Below are 25340 nucleotides of genomic sequence, written 5' to 3'. Positions count from 1 at the left end.
CCATGCATCAACTTCACAAGCTGGCGTGCAATCGCGTTTCGAAGGTTCCGCGATATAATTGTTATAACGTGCGCATGGCAACGCGTTAATGCTACGAATTTCACAATTATGCGTCATTCTCACAAATAAAATTGTGGTACGCTACACGCTCGATACGCGGACATGAGCTCGTTGCTTGTAAGTAATCAGCTTCACTCTGAGCCTGCGGAGTCACTTTTAGTGACAGTCTCGCATGGACCGCGAGGAGTGACAACCACCCAGCACAGCAACCGTCACGCAAATGCTTTATTCTGAATATGGTCCCAGAGACCGCGCTACTTGGAGCGAAGTTGAAAAGCAGTGCACCAAGACTGCGTGTAATACACGGACTGACGGTAAGCGCGCTGTCCGCTCGCACGGCTGTGCAGTGCATAAGAAACAGCAGCGGTATGTAGGAGCGTAAGTAATCATTTTTTTTTCGTTCCTAATTCGGCCTAGGGCGCTCCTTTTACGAATGGCCACGAACCTGAACTTACGAGCAATTGGGTCTTAGCACAGTACACAACAACTAAAAGCATGAATTGACCATTTTGATGGCGGAACAGCTAATTCTTCATACGTCTGTGTTGTGAACTTGCCCTCGCAGATTTTCCAAAATCAAAGCCTTTCTATATTGGCTGTGTAGCGCTGGCGAACGTGTTTGTTGCGTTTGCCCGTTCGGAAAGGGTGCATGGCGAACGACCGTGAACAGGGGCAGTGTACATCCTTGTGCAGTTCGGTTCCGTGAAGCTCGCAAACGACCGCATCCCGCACCTTTTTTAACTTTCTGTCGCAATTCTTGCAATCCGCAACACAGAACGTAATTCCTCTGCCTTTTCACATCGTAGAAAGAACACATTCGGCAGCCATCCGCGAAATTTCCACTGCTGCGTCGAGGCGTACACGCCAACGACTTACGAGGCCCGTAATGGCGCCGTGTTCCGAGCGCACGTGTGGCGCCATCTGGTCTCAAAGAGAACTGCGCACTGTAAACGGTCTATATATGAAGGGCGTTGACCGCTGTCTGTCAGCCCAAGCAGCCATACAAGCTTCCATGAGAAGCACGCCCGCTTGACTCACGGGACCACACCACTCGCTCAACCACGGACTAACGAGGCAGCGCGCGCCAGTCTGCGGGACGGCGTCCTAAACCTCTGGTCATCGGACTGTCGCAGTGCCCGCTGAATTGTGTTTTGTTTGTTTGCCTCTCTCTTGTGTTAGTGCACTTTAGGTGCAATATTTCTTTTGTATTGTAATCTCTCTCGAGTGTAACTTTGCACGAGTTGCTTTGTATTGGAAATCACTTTGTATGTGTTCGTACAAGTGATTGCGAAATCCTATGTATCGTCTCATTGCTGTATAACTGTTTTGTTTGTGAACCTTTGGCTCCGACCCATTCTCTGGCTTGCGACTGGTAAAAGCTGGGCACCAAACAACCAAAAATCTCTTGTCACTTGGTAGCTGGTCTCTGGCTGAGCTTGCCACACTGAGTCGAGGGCATCTCCTTTGTGACCGAGGCCGCTACCCCTAAACGCTCTAAGGGTGTCTGGGAACGCATCTAAAAGTGTGCTAAGTGGTGACACACACAAGCTAGAACCTCTGAGCTTTCAAGAGAAGTAGATGTGGTGCTCAACTTGGAAAGACTTTTTCTCAAGATTTTCCAGGGCTGTTGTTCACCTTGTGGAGCGGATTGCTCCGAGGCTGTCCTATTTGACCTAGTTTGTCCTGTTACAATCCTGGAAATAGCCTAAATTCAGTGACTGACAGTCCTAGGTGCAGAGCTTGAAGAATTGATATATTCTCAGCCAACTACAGGACAAAAAATTACGAAATATTCGTGTCTGGGCAAGAAAACATTTCGAGACTGTTGATCGCAACACCTGCAAGACGTTCAGAAACTTTGAGAAGGTTAAACCAGACGATTATGACATTTAGTATAGTGTGCTGTTTTTTTTTTTTTCAAGTTTCATCATACTGTACACATCGTAAAAAGCCTGCAGTCACAGCCCGCTGCTTCCTGTGTTACTCCGCTGACCAGTTGCAATTTTGCACAAAATTGGAGTTTTGATGTTTGGCTATCAAGCTGTTGCTGGAGACAAGAAAAGTCTAATTTTGTCTCATGAATAACTTACTGTTTTGATGAACAGGAAATCTTGAATAACTGTTTGCTTGTTGTCCCAGAGGAATTCTGTTTGGCAGTATTCACTGTGGGCGGAGCTCCACTGCAAACGGGTTGTACCTGACTACAGAAAAAAGAATTAGAGAAATACTTCGAAATATAAGGCATTATCAACCATGCTTTGAAATTCATACCCCTCACCCCATGTTTTTTAGCAAGGCAAGTCCTGAAATGCACCACTGACAGCAACAGAATGAAGTGTAAACCCATTAAGGAAAGCCAGAGCAGAAGTTCTAGTAATTTAAAGTCCCAGAAAACTTATTTCATGAAAGTGACGCCCATTGGACTACAGTAATGCTGTGAAAAAGCCACAGCAGTCTGCAGGCTTGTCAGGCACCATGCAGCCTCTCTGCATTCACAGACTAGGCTGAAGAAAGTACCCGCAAATGATATAGTACGTTCAACTTTATTACATTAGGCCATTTGCCCAGGTTTTCAAGGCCTCCATGGTACAAATAGGAGAAAACTAGCACAAGACTGTAGCAGAGAATAAAAATGAGATGCACGGTTTTCAACCGAAAAGCATCAATTCACAAAAATACATTGTGAAGCTTTCTTGCGATGTGCATTCAACAATTAAGCCAAAGTTGACACACGCATGCTGCATACACATGCCACCAGAGGCCATACTTAAAGTAATGAACACAAATGTAAAAGCATTACACTCGTTTAAAAATTCGTAAAAATTTGCACAAAGCCAACATGTCTGGACAACTTGCACGTCTAAATTCGTAAGCATAGAGCAAAGGGCCAAAAAAAGGAGTTGCTCTGATGCTCTTTTCTGAAAATCCGTCACAGTTTTCAGACATAACAAAAGAAACAGCATGGTACGCAGGGCGCACAATGGCTTCTGTGATACCATGTATTGCCCCGGGTGAACAGACTGAAGACCACTGCTAAGCACAAGGAGTGTTGCAACCTGGTTGCAAAAGTGACACTTCATGTTATTCATACAGACCTGAAGAGCCCAGGAAGCAGGTGTTTGCGACCAAGAGATGGCCGTTGCTTTGCTGCACACGTCTGATGCATACATCGGTCACGTGCACAATTACAACCAGTGCACAGAACACCAACACAATGTCAGTTCTTCATCGGGATCAGTAAGCTCAGCACAAACACTTCAAAGTGAGCACAGCACAATGTTGCGTCTTAGTGCACAGGGACTATCGTCAGGGGTGTCTTCTTACTGTACAGTATCTTCCAACGTCCTCGTGCTGGCAGCTCTTGCAATTCTCAAGTCTCCAGCAGCCTTTGCATTGCAGTCACTGAATCTTGACTCTCCATTGCTCACAACAGTGTCCATTACAAAAGCACACATTGCTAAGCAAGCACGATGACTGCATTACTTGTCCAACGTAAAAGAACGTTATATAAAATTATACCATTACAGATAAAATGATTGCGCCAACAATGCCCAGTCCCATTCTGCCAAGCCCTCAAAGATTCTTGCGTGCTGTGCCAATCTGGCACTGGTTGACCTGCAAAAGAAATAAAACAGAGAAGGGCGGGACCTTCAACAGGACCCACTCTAGACGAATGTTATAGAGCACTGCAGTCAACTGCATTGGAGAAATGCTAAAGCATTTGAGTTTGGACGTCAGCAACTTTTTTTTATTCGGAAATTACTGTTGTCACATGACACTTGTCACATGACCCTTGGATGACGTCAACAACTACTCTTTTTGCAAGTACACATCCCCAACACACTTTACTGTTGCACAGACCACACTGTATTCACTTCATGCCCCTCTAACGCACTTGAACCAACGACACTGTGGCGTATGCGTTGCATGCCCGCCTTGGCACACAGAAGGCTTGGGTTCGAACTGCAATCTGGCAAATTCTTTTTGAATAGTTATTTTTGTGCGCACACGCTCTAGCAGACATGCTGTAGCCAGGGTGTCTAATTGGAATTTTTTTCAGGTTCGGTTCGGGTTCATGCCTTTCAGGCCCAGTTCTGGGTTCAGCTCCTGAGCAACATTCCGTTCCAATTCGAACCGGTAGGGACTTGATTGAACCAGTTCAAGCAGGTTTAAATGAATTCAGGATAAACAAAATGGCTGAGGCTTAGCTTAGGTTAAGCCCAGTCAGATGCGAAGCATATTGTCGCCGAGTTGCATATCGAGCACGCCGCTTGGCTAGACGTTCTTCACGCTCTTCATCAGTCTCTGTAGCACGCCGCAACTTTTGCTTCTCATTCCAACGAGCAGCCCTGTCTCCAGGAGGCATCTCTATACCATGTACACCTAAGCAGAGGCAGGCGCACCCCCTTGTATACCGCCGCTCCAGCATCACGTGTTCACTACAGCGCACCTAGCGGCAGAAGCAGGAAACACATTGGTCGCGACGACTCGCGCGACGGCGCGAGCTGGGGCCCCGCTTCTCATCTGCTGTGACGTCACGCATCACGTGGTATGACATGGAGGTCACGAAAGGTCAATGGTAACGACACCGCCGCGCTCGAGGAGCTGGGTTGGGCTATTTTAGTATGCTTCGCATAAAAATATTCTGAAGCAAGAAAAATTCTGAAAAAAGAGTAATGGGTTTCATCAACCTTGTTATGCTGTTTACTTTCGTCTATGGCATTGACATATAAATTGAAAGATGCAAATTTTGCATGCTGCGAGATATTTTCACTTTTACTCTTTAATTTACTCTCCATGGCAAAAAATATATGAACTGAAAATTATTGTAAATCTATATATATGCTTAAATCCATCTGATGAGGTACACGTACATAAGGAAAAAGCAGGTGGATTTTGCCTCTATAAAACCTTCCACCTTCAGCAGTTTCAGAGGCCCCGTCTGGCGAGTAATAAGTCTCCCCTGAAGCTAGTGTCAGTCAGAGTTTCTCCTAAGCAGAGTACCTAGGCGGGCGACGTCAGCACCACCGCATGCACCCTTTACGTTACCACACACACTGTTCACAAAGGAAGCTGTCGTGTATGCTGGCGGCTTTACGTATACAGACAGACACCTTTCCATCTTGCAGCCGCCCCCTCCCTCTAACACATGGTATGAGAATATGCAAGACCCCCCTCAACCACCCATCCTCCGACTAACAAGAGCGAACACTGGCTCTCCCTAACAACCAAGAGCTTACCGAAGATATTTTATTTAAACAACCTGTTTGACATTGTCTTTGTAATTTCAGTTGTATACCTCGGGCCCCTAGAGCTCAGTACCTTCAAAAACACAGCTGATCGTTGCTTCTCTCAAGTACAGTGGAAAATTAAGACTGGCCTATGATGACATACCGTGTACCCTTGTTCTGATGAAAAGGGTACGGTAAAAAAGAAAAAGCAGGCTTGGATGGGTTGAGAGCACTCCGTCCCTGCAAGGACACAAATACGCAACATCTTTGTTGCGCCGAAGCGCTGCGATACTGTTTTGGGACTTCTCTGGGGTGTTACCAAAGGGAGCTTGTGCGTCGACAGAATTTGTTGCTCCCATGATTAAGTCTGGTGAATCTGTCGTGCACTTTGTCCAGCAACCTGTTTCAGGTTTTTTAATCAGAAAACATTTCTTGCCTCCTGAGTGGTGTGGACAGGATGTGTCACCACCGGCTGTGGACAGAGTGAACTGTCGATCATCCAGCAAGTGTAATTATGATTTGTAATGATTAATATTGACTGAAATATTGACTGAGTGAAAAGTCTAAATCACTAATCTTATTTAGTAGCTCATTTAACTAATTAGGCAATTTAGCTAATTACTTGGAGTAATTAATGAAATTGGAGGATTGCTAGTAATTCCTCAAGAATTGAACGAACCATAAAGATTGGAGAAAAATAACCAATAATTATTGAATAGAACTAGGTAATTAATTATATGCCAAATTAACTAGTCACTTAAGCTAACTGATTAAAATAGTTAACAGTACCTCATAACAAATAATTAACCAACAATACATTAATTGATAATTAGTGATTAATTATATTACTGAGTAGCATAGGTGGTAAAGGAACTCGAAATTCCTTCGTATTTCTGCATGCAAGGAAACTTAAGTTCACCTTTATTTTTTGTTTTTCTAAACACCAGACAACCTGTTCCTGGCAGCTATGCTTAATAGGTGGCTAAGTGCACATCTTTTTCTGGACATGGTCACGATAGAAGTTTGTCCTCACTGATCGCTTTCCCTTAGAATACCTTACGGCCTCTCCAGAAGGCAGATGACAAAGGTTCTGCTTCGTTATTACTTCCTCTACTCACATCTGCAGCATTACCTGTAACCTTCCTTGACATTACTAAAGAGCTCAGCAGATGTAGATTAAATAGGCCACAAGAACCTTCCTACACTGCAAACGTGGCCCTTCCGAGTTAGGACGTACCTTCACATCAAGGGGACATTTGTGTTGTAATCAGTAAATTGGTATCTGTGCGAGAAACGAGAAACTATAGTGAGCAATAAAATATTTTTTTGGTGGTGATGCTCTGTTTTTGAGGGACATACTTCAGTCAACACTTAAAAAAGACATTGAGATCATGCCTTACATTAAGATTTCTGGCTGTGATGAAAGGCTCCGAAATTCTGTGTGAACTTTTCGTGTTAATATAAATGTTTAGCAGGTGGAAAAGCCGAGTGATGGTTAAACACGCAGTACCGCCGTGTTCAACGAGGTCACTGTTCAGAGAACAGTGAATTCTAATGCAAAAGGTATATGCTTATCAAGCCCAACCTCCTGATTGGTTGCCTGACTGAGTAGGCGATGCAAGCGGACCCAAAAATGCTATTACAGCGTACACTTAAAGGCAAAGCTTAAGCGTCCCCCCAATTTTCTAAGCCTCAGGCGACACGGTAAACGTGGATGACAGAAGCATGCCTCAGCATCAACCCATTCAACTATACAGTCGACGACCGAAAATTCGGACGCCTTATTTTTTGGACATGCTTGATTATTCGGACTTTTTCGCGGCACCGCGACATGGCCCATAGAGCCAATGTGTAAGAGCGCTTGAAATTTCGGACGCACCGCAACTGACCCCTCGATTTTTCGGACCTCGTTCGCACTCGCCGCCAGTACCCAAGGCGCCATATAATGTGTACAGTGGAACCTCATTAATTCAGACTGCAGGAGATATCGAAAACTTGATCAAACAAAACGAAATTCAAGCTTAAAGGGAGCCTCTTGCGACGCTGAAATTCTGCGCGAGTCGGCACATTGCACTCGCGTGTTTTCGAATTCGTACTGTCCTTGAATGTCTTCCGCCGCACGAACTTGAACCGTAGTCTGAGTTCACGGAACTCATCTGTGCCGAGTCTTTAGTCCTGAACACGGAACGAGAATACGATCGCAGAGGCTACGCGCACGCCGCGGCCTCCGTGATCGAAGCGCACTTCGGGCGCGCCCGCCGAATCATATCGCGGCCGCGATCTGCTCCGGCGCTGCGCCGTTCGCGAAGGCCACGCGCGCGCACCGGAGCTTCCAAGTGCCGTCTATGGATGGCGCCGTGATCATTATCAACTTTTTTCTCCGTCGCGATTTTCCGCTGTTCACATCGCCATCAGTATCGCCAGCTCCAGCCTTTCGTGGCGTGTTAGCATGCGTGTTAGCGCGTTCGCAGTGATAGTGGCTTTCGCGTGCTGCCGCCGAGCTTCGCAGTTTTAGCGCGATGGGCAAGCACCTTAAGCTACACGGCTGGGAGTTAGCTCTCGAACGCGGTCGGTAAGCGTGCGGCGGGCGGGAAATTCGACGTGGCCGATAAGTGCGTCTGATGATGGTGCAACCAAAAGAGAAACACAAGCTGCAAAAAGCGCGCTTTCCGAGGCAAGCCGTGCGAGTTTCCTGAACTGGAAGAAGAGCTGCTCCTCTATGTGATGGAATTTCGGAACAACGGCTACGCGTTGACAGCGGACATGCTGCGCGGCTTCTTTTGGCATGAGCGTGCACCAGAGCCCAGCACCAGCTCAGGAGTCTAAATATTTCGCAAGTGACGATTGAACGTAGAATAAATGTCGCTCATTCCCTGGTTGGTGTGTTTTTACTTTAAAAAAAAATTTTTTCGCACATCGCGTGTATGGGCCGCACCCCGAAAATTGGCCCTCGAATCTGGAAAAAAAAAAGTGCGGCCCTTATACGCGTTTATACGGTATTTCGAGCAGCGAAATAAAGTAATGAGGAGCTTTAGAATGTGTGCAATACAATTGGCCGCTTTCTCCGGCATAGTGGTAATAAGTTCGTGATTTTTTCGGTGAAATTTGATTTTCCGGACTGCCCGATTTTTCGGTCGTTCTCGCGGTCCCTAGAGAGTCCGAAAAATCGGTCGTCGACTGTATCTTGCACAGCATTGTACAGCACTGCCTGCACTGTGCGTGCAGTGGCATAGTTTCATTTTCGAGCTTTCAATCCTTCACACTCATGTCACACCAGCGATAGAACTGCCCCAACAGCCACAAGAAGATTCACGGCACCCATATATGTGCTTGGAGGTGTCTGTGAGGGTGCAACGCGGCCAAGTCCCACTTTGGCCGGTGCGCCTTTGCCGTTTTGCACGCGCTAAACGTAGGCTGTTAAAATGCCGGCATGAATTAAAGCACCATTGCAACGTAGCATGCTGGGAATGTTGTCACAACGGTGACGTAATAGCACCGTCTATATTGCATGCTTTTCTATGGAAGCTTGGCCAGTACTGGCTCACGAAAACATAGAAGCCGGGAAAACTCAATACCCGGATACACAACAGTGGGTTTCCACTGTACCAGACATCATGATCCGACTGAGATATGTCAACAAAACTGCACTGGGAAGTACCATATGTGCCCAGTGTTCACTACTTATAATCCCCATAACTATTTTTTACCACCTAGCCACCATGTCCAGCACTGATCTTAGCTGCCACTGCCACCATACAACGCGGCAGAAATGAAGCAGCCACTGCTTACAACTGCCGCAGATTTAAAAGGTCCAATTTTCCACAGCCAATGAACATAGACAAAAAGATAGTTTTCTGGATGTCACTGCATTCTTGCTATTTATGCAAGCATTTGCTCCCAAAACAGCAGCGATCTGAAACCAGAATCTCTTATCCTGCGTCGCCTTTGACTGCCAACTGTAACAATCCAGCGCAACAAGATTGCTCTGAATATCTCCAAATGTGCGAACAAAGATAAGGCAACTGAAACACAACTGTGCTCTGTACATGTCTGACGAGCTGTGGCTATTACAGTTTGGAAAAGTTCTCAGAGCCTGCGGAAAAGAAATAGTAAAGATAGTAGTAATAGTAGTAGTAATAGTAGTAGTAGTAGTAGTAGTAGTAGTAGTAGTAGTAGTAGTAGTAGTAGTAGTAGTTGTAAAAATAGTAGTAGTCGTGGTCTAGTGGTTTGAGCACCCACCTCGGCTGCGGGAGGTAGTTGGTTCGAAACCCACCGCCGGACACCCACTGGAAAAAATGGGTACAATCGTCCCCCAGCCTGGCGCTCGGCTTTCTTTAGGGGTGTACGTTTGGGAGGAGTTACAAAAAAGAGCCACAAGTTGGGCTTATACCGCACGAGGCAGATTTACGATTGCTTGGCGGTGGAACTTATCTCTGATCCATCAAGGCAACTGTGGCCTAGACCCTTTTCCCAAGCATCTCACCCTAGAAGAGCCGAGCACCAAGTCAGGGGAAATCTTGTACCCATTAAAGAAACTGGTGGGTGCCCGGCGGCACTGGGGACGAACGCAGCACCTCCCAAATGCGAGGCGGATGCTCTACCACGAGGCCAGGCTTCGGTTTTTACCCCAGTTGCCTTGACGGATCAGAGATCAGTTCCCCTGTCAAGCAACCCTAAATCCAACTCGTGCCGTAGAAGCCCAACTTGTGGCCCTTTTTTTCTAGTCTTTCCTACAGGTGACCACTGCACAAACTGGTCGACTGAAGGTGCAGGCTCCTTTCTCAAGCAATGCAACCCTAGGATGCTGAGCACCAGGCCAGGGCATGCTTCGTACCCATTTTGAGAAAACCGGTGGGTACCCGGCCGGCGGCGGGAATTGAACCCACCACCTCCTGAAGCAGAGGCAGCTGCTCTACCACGAGGCACACTGAATAGAGTGCATGATCATGCTGTGCAGTCAATGGTCAGGAAAAAAGTACCCCTACAAGCTGCACTGACGAGAATTCAAGAAAATAATGGCCAACAGGACTGAAAATTGCAATTACCTGTTAACATGCAGTGTTAAGCCATAAAGAGCGTCACTGTTCCTTATTGCAGTGATCACTGTTTACAGTGCAAAAGGACTGCTGTCAGTAAGCTGAAGAAAGCATAAATTGAGAAAAGCGTGTTCTGAAGAAAAAAAAAACTACCTGCAATTGCTTATCTGAATGATAGCGTGCAAAAACTTACATACACGATTACGCTGAGTGAAGCGGAAATCGTGAGGTTGAAATGGCCAAATATGTGGCAAGGATTTTGAGAGAGGCATTCTTTGCCATTGGAGCACAGACAATAGTGTGCTCACCGTTGTGGCAAACCGGAGCGAGTTGATGGTCTCCCCTATGTACTCTTCCCGTGGCGAGATGTGGAGCAGCATCAGTGTCTTGCTGTTGCCACCCAGGCTGTCCATGAGGAGCTGTGTCAGCTTGGAGTTCCGGTATGGCACATGGTCAGCCTGTATGAACGACACAGTCCGCCGTGTGAAAAGCAAAATTAACGGCGCATCAGGATCAGTCCTTCAGGGACAGAGTAATGGAAAAAGCTACGCACGAAAAAGTTGGCATAGGGTGCATTTTATGCACTTATAGGATAGCAACGACTGAGTGAATAAATCTGATGTAATCTGGCAGATTGTCATATTCACACAGGAGTCATATACACTACTACCATATTTGCAAGACTGTAAATCTACCTTTTTTTTTTAGCTTGAAAATCCGAAGTTGGAGCATCGTTGGTGCAGTTTGCAAAATGTGGGGTTTTGCGGGACGAAGACGCATGGGTTTTCGCTGGACGATGTCAGAACAATGTGTTGCAAAACTGCAGCAGGAATGATGAGAGCTGCGCTAGTGAGGTCGATGGCCCAGTTGTGGACGAGCAGTCCAGTGACATACATTTTCGTTGTGGAGTGTGCCCACAGGCTCCTGATAAGTGATATGGAGGGTGTCAACTTAAAGTTGTGTAAGCACTGTACAAAAGTGAGCATATTACAAAACTGCACAGTCCAAACATGGGGGTTGACCAACGGGTGAATTCAAATCAAGGGCAAGGCACAATGTTGTGCTGCAAAGCTATCCCCTGCACTGACCACAAGATGGCAGCACGGCCAGCGATACCAGAGCTGATGGCTAGCAGCAATCACTCGACAATGGTAGAGGATGGAAGCAACCCGGCTGAAAGGCCTGGCGAAATACTGCAGCTGAAGAACCTTCCAAACTGCAGTACTGGATGACCTACGAAAACCCACGACATGTTTCCAAGGTAGTGGAGCACCCACCCGGTTGGACAGCGCCAGAATGACGTTGCCAAGGTTTGCCAGGGAGCGGTTGATGTTCTGGGCCTCCCGCAGGCGCACCCCCACCGACTGCGACTCCGACAGCCGCTCGCTGCCTGCCAGGTCCACCAGGTTCAGCCGCCCTGCGCACAGTCACACCACGCACCACTACATGCCAAGCACTGTGCTCTGCAAAGGTGAGCACCACGGGCGTAATGGCTTAACTGCCTACCACTGTATATTTCAATGCCAAGTAAAAATACTGGCTATTTTCACGATTTGGAGTGCTGCAGAAGGTAGCCAAGATGGCAGCTTCTGCAAACAGCACAGGTACAATACTGCTCGTTTTGAAATGGCTCAGAGCGGTTCCAATGCTCACCAACATTTTGTTGAGACATTTTGTTGATGCTGTAAAAAAAAAAAAAAACTAGAGAAAAAAATAATTGGTTTATATTATAGTAAAAACCTGGTTAATATTGCAGCAAAGATGAAAAGCTGATACAGTTTGAAATTATTGAAATTTTAACTAACAAAGGTGAACAGAATACCGTATAAACACGTGTAAGTGCCGCACTTTTTTTTTTCAGATTCTAAGGCAAATTTTCGGGGTGCGGCCCATACACACGATGTGCGAAAAAAATAAGTACAAACACACCAATCAGGGAATGAGCGGCAATTATTCTGTGTTCAGTCGTCACTCGCGGAGTATTTCCACTCCGAGCTGGTGCTGTGCTCTGGTGAGCACTCATCCCAAAGGAAGCCGCATAGCATGTCTGCTGTCAACGCATAGCCATTGTTCCGAACTTCTATCACATAGCAGAGAACCTCTTCCAGTTCGGGAAACTCTCACGGCTTGCTTTGGAAAGTGCGCTTTTTGCAGCTTGTGTTTCCCAATGCATTCTTGTGGTTGCATCATCATCGGACGCACTCCTCTGCCACGTCAAATTCCCTGCCAGGCGCACGCTTGCTGTGTTCGAGAGCTAACTCCCAGCCATGCAGCTATAAAGGTGCTTGCCCATCGTGCTAAAACTGCTACACTCGGCAGCACTGCGATGCACACACCACAAAAGCAACGAAAGGCTGGAGCTGGCGATACTGATGCCGATGAGGACAACGGGAGGTCGTGGCGAAGGAATAAGTTGACTATGACGACTACGACCTCGGGCGCCATCTTTGGACAGCACTTGGAAGCTCCTGTGCGCGTGCATGGCCTCTGAGATCAGCCGAACGTGCAAGTAATCTCGGAGGCTATGGCGCGTATGTGGCCTCTGCGATCAAGCGCACTGTTGCTCGTAGCCGGCACGGCGCGTGCATTTAGAAGGCTATTCCCGCTTGGATCATGGAAAGTTCGGGTGCGGCCCTTACACGCGCTTATGCGGCACACTAATCGAGAAGCAGTTGGGAGGGCAATGGCCAACACCTGCTCTAAAGCCCGAACTTGAAGGCCTCTTCTGAGCCTTCAAAACTGAAGAGGCGGGCGCCGTTCAGAGCGCGCAAACTAATGCAGCAGAGGGCAGCACCAGGGTCGCGAAGGGCACGAAACCGCCTGTGACCATGGTCGCAGGGCTGGAAAATCTAGCAGCATGCTACTGTCAAATGACTACTGCATGTCTGATGCAAGATTTTCCAGCCTTCCGCCCCCTACCCTATTCTGTTGACTGTGACAAAGAAACCCTGTTGGGAGATGCCAAAGCAAACAGAATGCACCGACCTCGACAGCCAAGCTGTGTGTGCGCGTTGTGGCCCGTGATGTCCAGGCGGAAGACTGAGTGGGACCGGGATGACCGCTCGTTACACTTGGTGGCAGCCACAGCCCGGTTCTTCCGCGCACACTGCAGCAACTGGCTGATCTGGGAAAAGAAGCAGCGGGTAAGAGAGCACAGTGAAACCTCTTTAATTTGACACCCGTTATCTCGGGAATTCAGACAATACGGACTGCCTCTGGAGTACCTCCAGCACCCTTATGAGCCTATGGCATCAGAACCCCCCCCCTTGGACACCCTTGAGCTGGCATCGGTTAATTCAGACAGGAATCCAAAGTGGCAGTGCATCGTGGTATGACCCGCTACACATGCGACCGTCTAAATATGTGTCCAATGAGACCTGAACTGCACAATACGTGAACGGCAGGTGTGACAACGATCAGGAAACCTGCGTCGATACGGACCTCATTTGCTACATGTGGTATTTCCATTCTTCCAGCCCATCAAAACTCCGTGTTCATCATATGCTGTTCGCTATTTGTGCAGTGTGGCCTCCTCATGCGAGGTGCCACATGCAAAGATGCTCAAGTGCTACCCCACTGCACACTGAAAGAAGCTGCGGAAACCCTTGCCAACTTATGAAGAAGCTCTGCTATCAATACTCCCGACAATGTTCACGAATTAAAGCATTCGGCACAACTGCGAAAAATAGCCATTTTCAAAGAATATAGACATTGCCCAGCTTTAATAAAATAAACTTTGCTTTCACACACCGTTTTTGGCAGTTTTGAGGACACATTCAATGATTCGACAGTTGGATCATTCAGACACTTGAAGACCAAATTAACGAGGTTTCATTGTACCAGCACTGCATGACATTTAGACCCACACTCTGCACAAGCATCTCTTGCCGGCATCCTCACAAATAAAAGGAACCAAGCAAAGCATCAGTCTGAAGAAGGCCATGTTCTTGCTGCTCCCACGCACGACAAATTTCAGTGCATGCCCCGTACAGGATTGTTTAGAAGCCACAGAAGTATGAATAACGTAACTTCTGCGCAAAGGAAACAGAACCCTCAAACATTTTCCCCCGAAAGGTTCAGTTACCGCATGTTCTTTCACAAACTGTGGCCATGAAGAGAAGCGGGGTAAGCGCAATTCTGTGGTGTTACCAACTTTTGCGGATTAATTAAATGACCAGAGAGGTTACGGATTGTGGGCGCAGAAAACTGAGCTACTCAGAGACCCAGTGCACAATGAACCTCCCTTGGACATCCTGCAGACATCCTGAACATCCGCAGGACGTCCATGGGAGTTTAAATGCCCATTGGGAAGTTTTGCAAGCAAAGCTGGTACTATATAAAACAGAGAAAACCGACAAAATGTGACGAGACATCTCGTGATAGGCAACAGCTTGGACACTAACAGGGGTGGGTCCATGCCTGCCATAGTCCCTTCTTTCCCGAGCGCAGTGTCCCCTAGGCGATGTAGCCCCCCCTCAACGCTTGTGTACCTTTCACCGCACTGCAGCCACACTGGAGCTATTGTCAGCCGAAGGCATGAAAACAATACAATGCCACGAGATGTACAGCACAACCCATCTGCTGCGAGATGCAACTGCACAAAGCGGGTTCCCAGGATTTCACTTCAGTCACCCTTTTCCCTCTCTTGTCCCCAGTGGCTTAGGTAACATGGTTCACAGACTGGAAAAAACAATGGGAAAGCTTTGCCTGTCCCACTATCCCTTTGAAAGCTGAGTTTCCATGCACAACATCTCTTACCATAGCATTAGAAAACAGGTTCACTGGCACCCAGTCAATTTTCTATCCCAGAGCGTTCAGTCAACTGCATCATAGCATGAGCTGACGCTATGACATGTCATGTTGCACCTCATTTTCTGGCTTGTGCATGCAGCAGTTTTTTTTAAAGTCTGCTGGAAGACTGTTTTATGAGGAAAGAGCAAGTTAAACGATGTGATAAGCATGCAGTGAAGTCCCCGACCAATTTCTCTGACCTGGCAAGACCTGAGATACCGTGTTTTCTCGCAAAACATCTGCACAGAAATTTTAAGAAAAAAAAAAACGAGTTTAGAAAAGGGGGCAGGGGTGCAGGTTAAAGAATTTTTTTTTTTTCGAGGAACAACTGGCTTTGTGGCAAAGCGCGGCCTCCTGTACATAGTCTGCCCCCACTGACACATCGACACGTGTCAAGCCGATCAGGGGCCAATGAAAAGCATGGCCAAATTCACAAGCATGTGTTTATTTGAAAACTCCAACCATGCTGGCTATGCTTAGAGCAACACTGTGCAAGAACGCTGTTGCACCTTCAAAGTCGGGTGCCATTTTGGGTACACGCCATTTTACAGTGTTGGCCAGCCTTGTTTAGGCATCATGAGTGCGTCACAGCGGCAGCCACTCAAGCGAAAGAGAAACTGAAGATCATATTCCCTGCTCGAAAATCAGCAACAGAGCAGCCGCAAGAAAATATGACGTGGATGAGCCCTGCATTCGCAACTGGTGGAAGAAGTCTGAGAACATCAAACATGTGAGAGGAGATTGTTACACAGCCTGAAGCCCGGTGTGCACCCCAAGCTCAAGACAATGCTAGCCAAGTTTATCAAGAGGAAAGGAGTCGCAGCTGCGCTGTTCCTACAGAGGCGGCACGAAGGGTAGAATGGGCAAGAAGAAAATAAAACTGCCCAGCCCGCACCACCTGAGCACAATGGGCTACAGAGATGGCACACATGGAGGCTACCCAGCTGGCCTGCGCACTAGACATATCAAACAAAAAGCTGCATGCGAGCCTTGGATAGCTGCAGGGATTTATGGGCAGACAAGATGCGTGCCAGTCGTGCTTCTGTTATGTCTGCAGCTCACCCAACATTACCGATGACACCCTTACAAGGGACATGGCCATGGGTCATGCCACGAATTAATTCTAGCATGCTGCGATGTATGCCCCCTACCACCTAACATGCACTGCACAAGGTGGGTACAGAGTCCATTTCCACGGACGATGGGGGTCGGGGAAAACGAATTGTCCGGTAAAAGCGAGCAAAAGCCCCACAAACATTGTAGAGTACTACACTATATGATGAGTATGCACACGCAAATGGTGAGATGCAGTGTGAAACATCACCGCCACTGGAGCAGTCAATGAAGTTTTCCTTACACGCTGTTAAGGTACTGATTGACATACCTGTTGGGCTGACTGGACTGGCACCTCAGTCAGGCTGGCCACCGTGACGGGCCCGTCCTTGCTGCTCATCTTGAGCTGCAGCGGCGGGGCCTTGTCTGCTTGGGACGGAGGCACCAGGAGGTCGCGCAGGGTCTCGTTGTACACCTCCACAAAGCTGGCCACCATGGTGTACTGCAAGGGAGGCAAGCCACATCAATCACCACTCTGTGGAATTGAAAAGGGGTGCAGTCAATGGCAGGCTTAAAGAACAGCAGCGCAAGAGCGCCCACGCTCCCTCCTCCCTTCCTGCGCACACTGACCGTCCACTGGGGCTGCTTCTGGGATGCCTCGAAGACCTGGTGGAGGGCCCGCGGGATGATGCCCCTCCGCTCGTCATCCTCGTCCCCCTCCATGGTGTGGGTCTTGCCGGCGCCCGTCTGGCCGTAGGCAAAGATGCACACGTGGTAGCCGTCCAGTGCACTCTGCACCAGCTGGGAGACTTCGGCGTACACCTCCACCTGACTGGCCACGCCCGGGAACACTCGGTCAAAGCTGAAAGTCAGGACGGTCTCCAGTTGCGCCTGCACGTAGGAGGCAGAAGCACCCACACTTGTCACCACTGTGCAGGGCTGACCAGGCATGGACTACACATTACACCTTGATGCAAAAAACAAATCTGCAGTGAACAATGTGCAATGTACAGAATGCACAATGTCAAGCCCAGACAGAATTTTGCTTGGCAGCAGAGGTGTCGCTGCACTGGGCAGTCAAGGTTAGATTGTGCATGTAGAGAGAGGCTGGGCTGTTGGAAATATCGAGAGGTAAAACCATTACGAAAGGGAAAACCTACTTAGGCATGCAGCCAACATGCTGGAATTGTGTGCAATGCACCGCTAGGCACAAAAGTGCCCTCCAATCCCCACAAGGTAGCTTCCCCACAGCCTCGCACAAAAGACTGAAATTTATCTTTCATGAGAGTGAGTTTTCCTGCAAGGTAGTGTTCCAGAATTTTTTGTTCACTTACAGCGCTGCACAGACCTTCTGAGAGTACCACTGTGAGAAGGCGCCGTGGTCTTCAGTCACCATAAAAGTTAGTCTTCATTATTCTTTCCCACAATAGTAAATAAAACTTACTAACGCGACACTTTGGGCTGGTTGGTGTGATGCAGAGAGCAGCACAGCTAAGCGGCCTAGCATCCCATATCTCCAGCGCTGCGAAATATCCTCACATTGTCACATCTGAGCACTTGTTCGAAATGAGTGAAATGAGTTTTAATGAGCCTCTACTGAGCTTTTTTGTCCAAGCCCATTTCCCCCTTTTTTTGCATTTATGACAGCATGTCATGCAAAATGAAAAAGCAGTTATTGGACGCACAGTCATTGGCTAATCACGGATCCAAACGAAAAACTTTCAAGCTGCAGCAGATCAGCAAACAAATTATACAGCAGAAATAGTCCACGTCATGTCGAGCATGTCAACACAATAAACGAACAAAAATATAACTGTAGCACATTCTCTTCTTGCAATCGGGTAATTACAAAATTTACAAAATACTAAGCTCCGGGATCTGAGTCAGCCTGCGTAAACAGAACCGTAAATTACATCTTGTTAAATAACCACTTGAAAAAGACATTAGTTCATTGCTTGTTGCAGTATATTGTAAGATACACCCACCTATCAGCTAAGTATTGCAGATACTTCTCAAAAATACATCTTAGCTGCTGCCTTAAAATTAAGCGCTTGCTTTATGTGTACTGGCAGTGAATTTGAGGCTAGTTCCCCGATTAAATTCTGCAAGCCTTTTACCGTGTAGCTCATGAGAGTCAGGCAGATTAAAATTCTGGTTGGCTGCAGCTCCCGTATTTCGGGGTGTATTTCAAGTTTACAGTGGAACCTCGATTATACGACGTTCAGGGGACCGCACGAAACCGTCGTATAATCCGGGTGTCGTATAATCGAAAATCATGCGTGATATTTTTTAATTCATCGTCATCTTTTTTTTTTTTTTTCGGAACACAAATGCAGCACATTTTGCCGGCAGAGGGCTAGTCTTCAACAAACAAGATAAAATGGCCGTTGAGGCTGCCGTGAGCAGCGGGGCAGCGGCTCGGCTCGGCTCGCGCGGTTTTCTTGATAGGTGGAAAGATTAAGGCGCACCGGTTATCGACTGGCTAAAGTGCGCCTACCGTATTTACTCGATTCTAAGCACCTCCTTTTTTTCATGATCGCGATGCCCAAAGTGAGAGGGGTGCTTAGTTTCGAAAAATCTAAACTGACCCCCCCCCCCCCCCCCCGGGGCCCCTCTTTTCGCGGCGAAATCTCGATGAAACGGGCGCGAGAAAAACATTTTATTTAGGAAACATTCAAAAGAAAAATAGCTGCAGATAGTTCTGTGCCGCCATCTGTCTTGTAGTGTCGGAACGCAGCAACACAAAAAGCGCCGTGGACGCCGCTGTCCTCGCTTCGGCGAGCGCGGCGAGCGCGGCTTGGCTCGAGCCAGTAGGCAGGCCTGTGCAATTTCCTTTTCATCCTTCTCTCAGGCGCCGCCGCGCCTCCTCGGGACTCCGACTGCACAGGCTCGCCGAAAAAGAGAACAAGTGCACTTGGCGGCCTCGGCAACGCTCTCTTCCGCCCAAAAAAGGGGGTGCTTAGATTCGCATGCAAAGTTTTTTTTCAGAAATTTTTTTGCGAAAATAGGGGGGGTGCTTAGATTCGGGGGATGGTTAGAATCGCGAAAATACGGTACATCCCGGCCTGCGTTTGCTGACGACCTTTTTTGACGGACAGTACGAGCCAGACGTCGTACGAAGCGGGGTCCTTCTAAAATTTGCGTCGTATAACCGAGGTTTTTAATGCATTGTCTCTATGGGGGTTTTGCCGGGACCGCACAAATTCGTCGTAAAATGCGGGTCGTCGCATGACCGGGGGACGTATAATCGAGGTTCCACTGTAGTTTTTAATTGATACAATGCATATTGGTAGCACGCGAAATGAGGCGTTCAACGCTTACCTTTATGAAAGAGTGAGAGTTCAGCGAGCCTTGGAGACAAAACACTAATAATCCCTTTCAAATTACCAAGTACAATACACTGCTTAAGCCTGTCGGATGGTGTAAACAGAATGCCAACATGGCTAACTCTCCGATGTTTCGGAGTTGTACAACACGCGGACAGAACATGCAGTCCACCATGGGCAACAAGCAGCCCAGGGTACCTTGCCACACCCACTTGCACCACCATGAAGTTTTCAGTTGACCTGCATGCTCACAGGTAGCACAACAATAGCTAAATTCTGTAACTCTCTAATCCAGGAAGTGTGCCACAACCACACCACTGGCACGGTTACGAAAGCCCTCTGGCCACAGGGCCCCGCTCACCGCCGGGTCTGTGCGGAGCACCTCGACGGTCCGCTCATCTGGCAGCATCAGGAAAGGCCGCTGCGGAGCTTTCTCAGAGGCCAGGAGGGGACGCAGGCGGCAGAACACGCGGATATTGCCCTGCGACATCGCGTGCAGAGGATACCGAATATACACCGGTCCGTGCTCACTTGCAGCAAGTAAAGCAACAGCATAGCACCTCCACTGCAGACCGTAAAGGCATTGCATTCAAGTTTCACCAGCCCTAGAAGGAACAAGCAATATACAGTAGTATAGGCATCACGCCTGGCCATGCTTCCGTTTTCCTTGACCTGTTGAAATCACAATCTTAATCTTGACCTCGTGCAAAATTTGAGATCTCACTGAGGAACCATGACACCTCCCAGGAACTCGATTTTGGCTCGAGTCCGAAATTTCGATCGCGAAAATGTTCATCATCATCAGCAGCCTGACTACGCCCACTGCAGAGCAAAGGCCTATCCCATGTCTCTCCAATTAACTGTCCTTTGCCAGTTGCGACCCCAAACTTCTTAATCTCATCCGCCCACCTAACTGCCTGCTACCCCCTGCTATGTCTGCCTTCACTTAGAATCCACTCCTTCACCCTTAAGGCCTAATGGTTATCTTGCCTTTGCATTACATGCCCTGCCCAAGCCCATTTCTTCTTCTTGATTTCAACTAGGACGTCATTAAACCGAGTTTGTTCCCTCACCCACTCTACCCACTTGCGGTCTCTTAACGTTACACCTATCATTTTCTTTTCATACCTCGCTGCATTGTCCTCAACTTAAGCTGAACCCTCTTTGCTAGCCTCAACGTTTCTGCCCCATAGGTGAGTGCCCGTAAGATACAGCTGTTGTATGCTTTTCTCTTGAGCAATATTGGCAAACTGCCATTCATGATCTAAGAGAACCTGCAATACATGCTGCACTCCATGCTTATTCTTCTAGTTATTTCCCTCTCATGATCCGGATCAGTGGTCACTACCTGCCGTAAGTAGACAATCTCTTCCTACTTCCAGCACCTCGCTACCAACTGCGAACTGCTGCTCCATTGCTAGACTGATGAACATTACTTTCGCTTCCTGGTTTCTTAACTACCGTCATCCGTAGCATGTCCTATATTACCGCGAGCTTGACTTAGGAACGTGGTTGAACAGTGAGGGTGGAAACTGAGCAAGAACCTTCTTATGCTGCCTGTAGCATTAAGACTGCCACAATCAAGGTCCTCCTCAGTTACTGAGCAGACAAGAAAAGGGGAAAGAGGGGCTCGGTATGACAAACATGACTAAAGCAAATAGCCACTGCAACCAGTGGGACATGTTGTAGGTTGTGCTGGTCTGAAAGATTTTTTGCCCAGGTGGGTAGCAAGAGTGGACAAGGGCAGTTACAGCACAAAAAGCCTACCAATTTCCCAGACTCATACTGTCCAACAATTAGCGCTTGGAGGTATGCCCTGCATTCCACCGTTGCGCAGTTCAGGAAATAAGCTTTTTTTGATAGAACGGATGCTGATAGGGACGTATCGTCTAAAAGTTGTCAGCTGCAGTTGAGGTGAAATGAAGTTTGCCAGATCACTGACCTGGCAAGCTGTTCCTTCTTAGAGACATTCTCCAACAATTTTCTTTTTAGAGGATAGCTAGAACACAGTTTACAAGGCTTATTTTTTGCAACGAAAGAAGAACAAATATGCGTACAACAGCCCTCGGCCAGAACTGGGGGTGCTATTGTGCCCTTGTTAGCGGAGAGGTATGCACACAGCCTCAGCTCTTAACAGCAGGGGAGTAAACTGCAACGGGCATCCGCCAAACGGCTGGACATGGTGCGCAAAGAAATTTAACCATGAAGATGACATGTGCAGTGTGTAGTAAAACTGCAGAAACAATGAAACACACCTCGCTAGTATGGGGCAGTATGCACCCAGATGTTGACAGTACAGCCATAGTCATTCTTCCCGAGGTAGTAGCTTAGAGATAGGGGTGATGCGAATAAATTTGACAGACGTTGGCAGGAAGAGAAAGGAAAATTGGTGGCTCAAAAGCAAGGTGGTGACGCAGGCATACAAGTTCTGGACTAAAAATTTGCCAAACATTACATCAATAGGATTAATATCTAAAGAAACATGGCAAAGACACAGAAATACCGCTCACCTTAAGTTCCTGCAGGCTGTTGTGCAGGGCGCGGCGGTCCTGCTCAGAGGCATTCAGCTGCTCCTGCTGTTCTGCCACCTTTGCACGCAGGTCTGCAAGAAGCAACTCGAGACGCCCCTTTTCGGCGGCCAGTGTCGCCCGTTGGTCCTCCAGGGACTGCTGTGCTGCCTGTGCCCGAAAGGCAAGGAAAAGGGTGGGAGCCCAAGGACACAGTACCATAAGAGAAGTAGTTATTTTCGAAATGAGCCAAGTGCAGAAGCCAAAACTAAGTGAAGTTAAGCTGCAATGATCACTGAACACTATGATCAACCATGAACCAGTGATGAAATGAGCAACTATGAATATAACACAGGCCAAATAACTAAAGTCTAATACAAGTCAAGTACAAATTGGCAGCGGCTTAGCTCTGCTATGCCCGGATATACGGAGTGTAAAGCGACGGTTATGCTTGGAAAACCTCGGGATCGGAAGAATTTAAATTTTCCAGTCTTCCGCGTCATCGAGCGCGACAGTCTTTTCTCCGCCGAGCGCATTAATTTACTAGCATAATAGGCGCACTCGCATAATAGGCGCACCCCTAGTTTGGTCGCGAAAAATCAGATTTTTTTATTTCCGCACATAGTAGGTGCACCCTGAACTTGGCACTGTGATCAATACTGTATTTACACGATTGCAAGCCGACGCCTCGCCGCCCCCCCACCCCCAATCTTTATTTTAACAAAGTTTTTGCTGAACTGACTACTGATCCACACTAGTTCTGCTGCCGTTGCAGCTGCTGCGGACCCACAGCACGTACAACGACATCGTGTAGAACAGCCGCACTCAGTTTTCAGGGATGCTCACTTTAAACGTCTGTTTGGCGCCTGGAGTCACGTACGAAAATTTAGGCACGCCACAGACGCAACTGCCGCACTTCTCGGCCACGTCGAGTTTCTGACCCGCTGCACACTTGCCGTGTTCGAGAGCAAACTCCCACCGTGTAGCTATTAAGGTGCTTGCCCGTCGAGCTAAAACAGCAACGCTCGGCGGCAAAGCCACAAACCACAATGAACTACGCACTACCACAGATTCCGACACTTGATAGCAACAAAAAAAAAAAAACCTGGAGCTGGTGATGCTGATGGCGATATAGATAATGAACGCTCGCGGCGGAAGAAAACATTGATGATGATGATAAGCTTGGCCTCGGGCGCCCTTCGTGGGCGGCGTCTGGAAGCTCCTTTGCGCGTATGTGGCCTCCGCGATCAAGCGCCCGTTGCGCGCAACAGGTGCTTGATCGCGGAGGCCTCAACGCGTGCATTTCAAAGGCTATTCCCGCGTGGGTCGTGGAAAGTTTCGGTGCGGCCCTTACACGTTTTTTTTTTTAATATTTTCTTCGGGAAAACGGGGTGCGGCCCGTACACGAGTGCATTTATGCGGTATGTTCAATTTTGAGAGTCGAAAAATTTCCGGAAATTTTACCCCGTGTAATAGGCGCACCCCGAACTTTGAGCCGGATTTTCTGGAAACAATGTGCGCCTATTATGAGAGTAAATACGGTATATACACGCAGCGCACCCTCCTCGCGCATGCACAGTAGCACAACTGTCATAAACACTGCTCCAGCTGAAGGTCACGCAGCTCTCGCGCATGCGCATAACGTGCGGTGAACACTCACGCGAAGCTCAGCTCTGGCCCGCGTAGTGTAGCTTGACGCTACAAACGCAGTGGACCATGGTAGCGGACCTAGCTACACTTACATCTACCTCTGCCCCGTGCCATCACAGCCAGACAGGGACGGCAAAACCAAAACGCAAGCTCCTGCGTAGCACCTAGTCTATAAATACAAATATAACAATGCATTGGTGACAAAAACTAGGCCAGAAGGCACAGTCAAAAATGTCGGAGGTGAGGCGCGTGCTGCAATCTCCCTTTCTTCCCGCCCCCTCATTTGTTAAAGCGAACTTCCCAATATCTTTTCAGTGGACTAATCACATTGTTGTCTCTTGACGAAAGAAAAAAGTTTTAATGGACACTGACAAAAAGCTAGCCCTCAGGGCAGTTCATTTTAACCAGTCTCATTTTGCAAGACATTTCTGCACTTAACAAGGGAAGAGGGTCTTAAAAAAAATCTTAATGAAGTCACAATTATAAACCTTAAGGGAGAATATTTTTACATGCACATTCAAAACATGCCATTCAATTTCGAAAAAACCAAGTGTCTGTGCACTTCAGTAATGTGTTATGCAAGGATTTGTCGTGACCTTTAAAAAAATTCCTCTGCAGGGAACTTGCTAAAATGCATGCCATTGCATTTTCCCGATGCTAAGAAATGCAGCAAGGGCAAAATTATCACAATGCCTATTGCAGAACCAAAGTTCTAGGGTTTTTCAAGCAGCCAGTTCAGAAATGGCAAAGAAAAGTTCATCCAGGTTGTCCCAACTAATATATTATAACCACTAGTACACTAGCAGCTGAGCCAATCAAGCAGTAGCACAACACTTCTGAGCATTTTCCAACACGCCCCAAAGTATCTTCTCTGCAAAAAGTTTCCAGATCCCACAGATTCCACAGCGGAGACTGGTGTCAATGGTTGCCACAGTTCTATCCCCCCTCCCCCCCCTCAGGAGAGACCACCCTTGACGATTCCCTCCTGCAACATCCAAGAGCAGCTGCAGTGAAGAAAGTAACAGGAGAACGCACCATGAGGGCCGCACGCTCGCAGCGAAACCCTGCCAACGCCCCGGTGGCTTCGGCCAGCGACCACTGCAGTGTTGCCACCTGCTCTGTGGCGGATGTCAGCTGAAGGGTGAGGGAGTCCCGCTCCGACTCTGCGAAAGACAGCTTGGCCTCCGTTGTGCTGAGAAAGGTGGAAGAGCCACAGAGTCACTCCAGCACCATTGCCAGCCTAGTACAGCAAAATCTTGTTCACTCGGACTTCATTCGGAAGAGAGTGGACAAAATGTCGCAATTATCCAAAACTGAAATTATAGAATTAATAGAAAAGCAATTCGCATGAAAGAAAAAGATCAGTGCCCAGCTTTGGGCAAAGAAATTTTAAGGAGGAAAACAATGCGACAACGGAGATTTTTCGCAGTTGCATTGAATGCTTTAAATCACGCACACATGATGGTTTAATGATCCCCGCAACTTCACTGTAACGTGGTAGCACTGAAGCTTCTTTGCACATGAGTTTGCAATACAGGAAGCTTCTCCACACAAATGACAAACAGCGCGACAAGTGTGGAGTTTCAGAGTGCTGGAAGCGGAGATACCCCACAGACAGAAATGACAGAGGCACGCACCAATGCCAGATCAACAAGATGCCTTCATGAGGCAAGAAGAGAAAAGATC

The 25340-nt window shown here is 47.8% G+C and overlaps 1 protein-coding gene across 4 annotated transcripts in view; it reads right to left on the bottom strand.

Moving 5' to 3' along the window:
* Positions 1–2707: 2707 nt before the first annotated feature.
* Positions 2708–25340, bottom strand: part of LOC149355232 (kinesin-like protein KIFC1) — a 38164-nt gene continuing 15531 nt past the window's right edge. For 3 of the 4 annotated variants that reach the window (XM_089583723.1, XM_089583724.1, XM_089583725.1), the window contains 9 exons: positions 24690–24846; positions 22008–22175; positions 19859–19978; positions 16802–17062; positions 16503–16673; positions 13313–13451; positions 11605–11744; positions 10636–10785; positions 2708–3675 (listed from right to left, as the gene is read on the bottom strand). In XM_089583723.1, the coding sequence (XP_089439849.1) occupies positions 3634–3675; positions 10636–10785; positions 11605–11744; positions 13313–13451; positions 16503–16673; positions 16802–17062; positions 19859–19978; positions 22008–22175; positions 24690–24846 (1348 nt within the window). In that variant the 3' untranslated portion in view covers positions 2708–3633. The remainder of the gene's footprint in view (positions 3676–10635; positions 10786–11604; positions 11745–13312; positions 13452–16502; positions 16674–16801; positions 17063–19858; positions 19979–22007; positions 22176–24689; positions 24847–25340) is intronic. The other variant, XM_089583726.1, reaches the window with a different exon arrangement.

This window comes from Amblyomma mixtum, chromosome 3, assembly GCF_055824585.1.
Source record: "Amblyomma mixtum isolate Tamu chromosome 3, ASM5582458v1, whole genome shotgun sequence".
Taxonomy (NCBI): Eukaryota; Metazoa; Arthropoda; class Arachnida; order Ixodida; family Ixodidae; genus Amblyomma; species Amblyomma mixtum.
Note: the sequence above shows the minus strand (reverse complement) of the source record. Positions and strands in the feature narration are given on the sequence as shown.